This window comes from Oryzias melastigma, linkage group LG18, assembly GCF_002922805.2.
Source record: "Oryzias melastigma strain HK-1 linkage group LG18, ASM292280v2, whole genome shotgun sequence".
Taxonomy (NCBI): Eukaryota; Metazoa; Chordata; class Actinopteri; order Beloniformes; family Adrianichthyidae; genus Oryzias; species Oryzias melastigma.
Genome location: NC_050529.1, coordinates 19,617,073 through 19,622,121, shown reverse-complemented (window position 1 = coordinate 19,622,121; position 5,049 = coordinate 19,617,073). Strand labels below are relative to the sequence as shown.

The following is a 5,049-nucleotide window of genomic DNA, read 5'->3' as shown; positions in this document are numbered from 1 at the left end:
ATCCATCCATCCATCCATCCATCCATCCATCCATTCATTATCTGTCCATCCATCCATCCATCCATCCATCCATATCACCAAAATTTTCCTGGTTCTTTTTTATTTCCTTTTTTAACATTTTCATTTCTGGAAATGACTTTTGCTTTCAGAAAAATGTCAGTTTTATTTCACTTAATTTTTTTCCAAATTGTAATTTGGCTTCTGGAATTTAGTTTTGATTTTTTAAAATTTAATATTGTTTTGTCATTGATTGTTTTACCTTTTTAATCGTCATTGTGATTTTTAATATGTTTTTGTTTTGAGGGATTTGCACCTCAGGGCCACCGATGACATTCATCTTACATTCTTCATTTTTAAATAACATGTGAACCAGTCTCCCTCTAGCCTTCATTCTCTGACTTTTCTCTTCCACAGCGGCAGTTCTCCAGCCCTGATTCGTTTCCATACCAACCTGCACAGGGGGTCAAAATGCAGTTCTCCAACGTGGTGGGAGTTCAGATCGGCAACAACAACAGCATGTACATAAAATCCCCCGACCATCTGGAGAGGAGGAGGCACCCAACAGCGCCATCCAGTGTTGGTCTGTAGATAAACTAGCTGTGAGGAAGACTTTGGTCCTCAGACATCTTCGTCCCACCAGAACATTTTTATGGATTCACGTTTTCACATTTCAGATGATGTGAAATGATGATTTCAGAAGGTTGAACAATTTTTATATTTATTTATTCTCTTGTATGCTCTCACACAGTTTAGAGAGTTTTCCTGAACTTTATGGTGCATTTGTCTGCTTCTCTTCACGTTTCTATGTCATTTTTTTGTGTTTTTACGATTTGATAACAAAAAATAAAACTTGTTGTTTGTTAAAGTTGAAGCAGTTTTATTAAATTTATATAAAATAAATAAATAAATTTAAAAAAAGCTGTGAAATAGTTTGGAAATGATACGTTCAAGGATCAAAAAAGCCAATGAGTGTGAAGGAGCTGTCAGGACTTTTTTCCTGCCTGATATTCTGTTATGTCACTGTAAGATAATAAAGATCATGACTCAACGTCTGTTTTTATTCCTTTACTGTCAAAGACGAACCGCTCAGAGAAGCAGGATCATGTCCTCATTCTATTTAAGATGCTTTCTTCACCATGTGTTTTCCTTATACCACATACCATTGAGAAACTCTGTCCATCCCCAGAACAGACCGGAACAAAGTACAAATCATCAAGCAATAACACGATTGCTCATTTAATTATGACTTTTTTACTGCCTCCTCGTGGGTGATTCCCTGTGATCACCATGCTGACATAGCACGATCCCATTTCTCTGTCCATAAATGTTCCAAGTCCTCATTGTGGGAATTTCCCAACAAATACATGAGTTTCATGCTTAGTGTTGTAAAGCAGAACTCATGGTCCAAAATGAAATCCCAGCAGCTTCCATCCTTCTTTAAGGGGGTAATATTTCAGGACAGAACCTGAGAGTGAGGAGATCACCTGACCACAGCTCAAACACGCCCTCTGCGGCGCATCAGGACACTAACACTGAGTCCTGACGGTCTGCTGGGAAAGCAGCGGGCTCCTGGAGGCTTTCCTGTCCTCGCTGTAGCCTCCATCTGCTCGGCCTCTCTGTGCACGTCAGAGGAGGAGTGTCAGTTCCTCCTCTGTAGAACCATTTTAAGCTGGTTTGGGAGCTAGACCTTCTTGGAAACAACAGCTGGATTTGGTCCTTCAGCTCTGGGAGCCTTTTCTGAAACTTGCAACATAAAATCCCATAAAGTACTGCCCTGTCCACGACTTGTCAGCCTCATTTTAAACAAAACCTCTTTCCAAACAAAACAGCAAATTCATGTAAGTTCAACCCTTCATCAAGCTTCTCTTATCTAAAGTAAAAAAATAAAAAATAACGCAGAAATTTATCCAAATCATTTCTTTAAGACAGCATTCAGAGACTTAGTTACATTTATTTATTTATAATCAATTGTATCTTATTTGATACACATATTTGTGAGACCCCTATCTTATTTAATATTATCAAAAATTTCATTAAAGCATCTCATTGTATGCAACTTAGTCAATGTTTCCTCCCATGTAGTTCATCATCATTCCACTAGGGGCAGCAGAAGGGCTTTTACTGCTCATTTCAAAATGGCTGCCCCCATGAAATCTCTAAAACACTTTTGGCGGGAAAATGTTTAGCTAATTTTAAAAACTTTATAATGAGAATAATTCATCTATTGTAATTCCTTTTTAAAATACATACTTGTTGTATTAAAATAATTTAAAAAATTGTTGATATTTACATTTTTATAATACAGTTACACCATTTTAAAAATGTGTGGATCAAATTTGAGACAGTGGGTGAATAAGGTGCTTTTTCCTGAACACTCATAATATTTTTGTATCTTAAACTATAATTGTTTTGAAATAAAAATTGCCAAATTACCCAGCATATCATAATTCCTACTATCTCATTGAATATATATATATGACAATCTTTTGGTAGATTTCAACAAAGGGTTTAAAAAACATTTTTAATCCAAATAAAATACAAATTTTCTGTCAACTCTTTGATATGGTGAGCGTTAAAAATAAGCCAAAGATTTATACTGTGCTGCCTCAGAACTGTAATAGATTACAACCTTGAGTCACTTTCAGCAAAGTAATTGCAGAAGGTCTGACTTCTCAGCTAAAACTTCAATAATGCTGCAACTTTGCCATCCTGATGAGAAAAAAAAGGTTCCTGTTTGTTGATAGACGGAGAAGGATGACCAAACCAGATCTGTCAGACACGACACTTCAATGTCAACAGTTTATTCTCTTTAAACTCACAACAACGGTCATGCACACTCCAGCACATGCACCCTGGAGATCACATGATGCCACGCCAGGAACACACATGTAGGCTGTCTTCTCAGTTGGGTAGGAGTTGCAAGGTATTGATTTATTTGTAATGTGGCCCTTGTTGGTTGAACAACAACTATCACAGGGGACATTTGGCAGGTTAACGTAGTTGAGGTAATCCAACACTACTTTATCCTGTATTGCTGCCTGACAAAATACCCACAATCCCCCTCAACAGTCTTTCTCAAGGCCAGCCGAACAGGGACTACAATGGAAACACCAGGAACCCAGAGAAGGTGGAGTATTTCCACCCCCCCATCAGATTCCCTCTCTCCAGCTTCAGCGAAGCCTTGTCCCCTCGCTCCATCATCACCAGCCCAGCATTGGTGGCCGCTTCCCTGGTGACGTCCTGGTCCCCAGCAAAGGCCGAGATCACCGGCCACCCGTTGAGAACCAAACTGACCTAAAAGACAGAGAAGGGTATCAGCAGGAGAAACAGCTCTTAACCACGGAGACGGATTTCTGAAGAGAAGGTATCTGGAATGTTCACCCATCCATCAGAGGTGGAGCTCCTACCTGAATGGTCTGCCGGTTGTACACTTTGACAACATGAAAACTGAAGCTGTACACGCCTTTCCTGGGCGCTACAAAGATGCTCCTCGCTGGGTCGAAATGGGCGCCAACATTTACCAAGATCTGAGACCAAAAGAGGAAAGAAACCGAGCTCAGTTTCATACCTTTTGCTTTTTAACTTAATTGTTATTCCTCAAAGTGATACCAGCTTCCAGTATCTGCTGTTTCTGTTTGTTGCTTCTCAGTTTATTTAACTCTCTGGTGTTTGTTTCTTCTCTTTGTCAGTTCCTCAAATCCTGAGGTCATTATGTCTTCAGGCCTTCTAATCCCTGGACCTATGTGTGCTCTACTTTCTTCAAACTCTGATATACTGGTTGTCAAGTCTTTCAGCCTTGAAATCTTTTGGTCTTCTGGACCTCTAATCTTCTGGTCCTCTGGTTTCTCAAGGTTCAGCAGTGTTATCTTGTTCAATCTAAAGTTTTTGGTGTTCAGTTAAGTACAGAAATCTATTTATTAATTAATAAAATAGTTTAAGCCCCCTTCCATATTCCTTCTGCATCTGGATCTTCCATCAGAGACAGGTGAATGGAGGCCCACGCATTGATTGTAAAGAAAAACTACAATATTTCTTCCAAATTGTTCCCATTTGGAGGATATACAAAGAGACAATTTCATTTTTTTCTTTCTTAAGTCTGTTTTTTCCTAAGTTCTGTTATCCATCTGCAGATTAGGAACTACAGCAGAGAGGCTAACCTTCACGCCTGCCCCAAACCTTACAGAGGTTGCCCAAAGGGGATCCTCAATTTCATTGGGCAAAGCTTACATTAATGTATTACTTGGTTACCTGGTCGAAGTAGATGGTCATGGTTCGGTTGCTCATCTCTGACGGCTCATGGTTGGTGCTGCGGATGGCTGAAAATGCCACCCGACCCGTTCCAGACCTCACTGACATGCCCAGAGCGTTACCTGATGGCTCTGCGGATGGGGTGGAGTCACACACAACCAGACACTTTCCCTCCAAAATGATGGGCTCTGTCTCGTTCTGGCCGCAGACCCCCAACGGCCTCCAAGGACATAGAAGCATCAGGGCAGCAATAAAGTAGGCGGAGGCCACTGCAGGAGGCAGACACCAACTGGACATGGTTTCCAACTAGGACTCTGCTCTTACTATTCTTACTTTACAGCAAAGATGTCATTTCAGCTGTATAGGAAAAGGTTCTTTAGGTCCTTGGCTGGAGGATGCCATCTACAGAGAGTGCCAAAGTGCCATAGTGTTCACACCCTGATACAAGAATCCGAAGTCTTCAGACTTTCTCTTCAGACCTGACAGAAAGAAGAAAAAATATTCAAGCTCTCCAAGTACCAACACTGACACACAAAAACACAGAAGATTTAAAAACATTTTTTTTTCAGGGAAAACATGGCTCTTCCCTGCGACGGACTGGCGACCTGTCCAGGGTGTATCCCGCCTTCGCCCTTCAGTAGCCGGGATAGGCTCCGGCACCCCCGCGACCCCGAAAGGGAAGAAGCGGTCAAGAAGATGAATGAATGAATGAACATGGCTCTTCCCTCTATCCATCCATCCATCTGTACAACTGTCCATTTATGAAACATTCCATACATCCAACCTTCCATCCAACACGTC

General features: G+C 40.8%; 2 protein-coding genes across 3 annotated transcripts in view; one reads left to right on the top strand and one right to left on the bottom strand.

Annotated features, from left to right (window-relative positions):
• The window catches only part of ripk3 (receptor-interacting serine-threonine kinase 3), a 14,528-nt gene extending 13,480 nt beyond the window's left edge, over window positions 1-1,048 (top strand). For both annotated transcript variants that reach the window (XM_036216656.1, XM_024288011.2), the window contains exon 13: window positions 415-1,048. In XM_036216656.1, coding sequence (XP_036072549.1) covers window positions 415-588 — 174 coding nt within the window. In that variant the 3' untranslated portion in view covers window positions 589-1,048. The remainder of the gene's footprint in view (window positions 1-414) is intronic.
• Window positions 1,049-2,770: 1,722 nt separating this feature from the next.
• The window catches only part of si:dkeyp-74b6.2 (cerebellin-1), a 6,380-nt gene continuing 4,101 nt past the window's right edge, over window positions 2,771-5,049 (bottom strand). Inside the window, exons 2-4 of the mRNA XM_024288013.1 lie at window positions 4,249-4,727; window positions 3,408-3,527; window positions 2,771-3,294 (exon numbers count right to left, since the gene is read on the bottom strand). Coding sequence (XP_024143781.1) covers window positions 3,097-3,294; window positions 3,408-3,527; window positions 4,249-4,545 — 615 coding nt within the window. The 5' untranslated portion in view covers window positions 4,546-4,727 and the 3' untranslated portion in view covers window positions 2,771-3,096. The remainder of the gene's footprint in view (window positions 3,295-3,407; window positions 3,528-4,248; window positions 4,728-5,049) is intronic.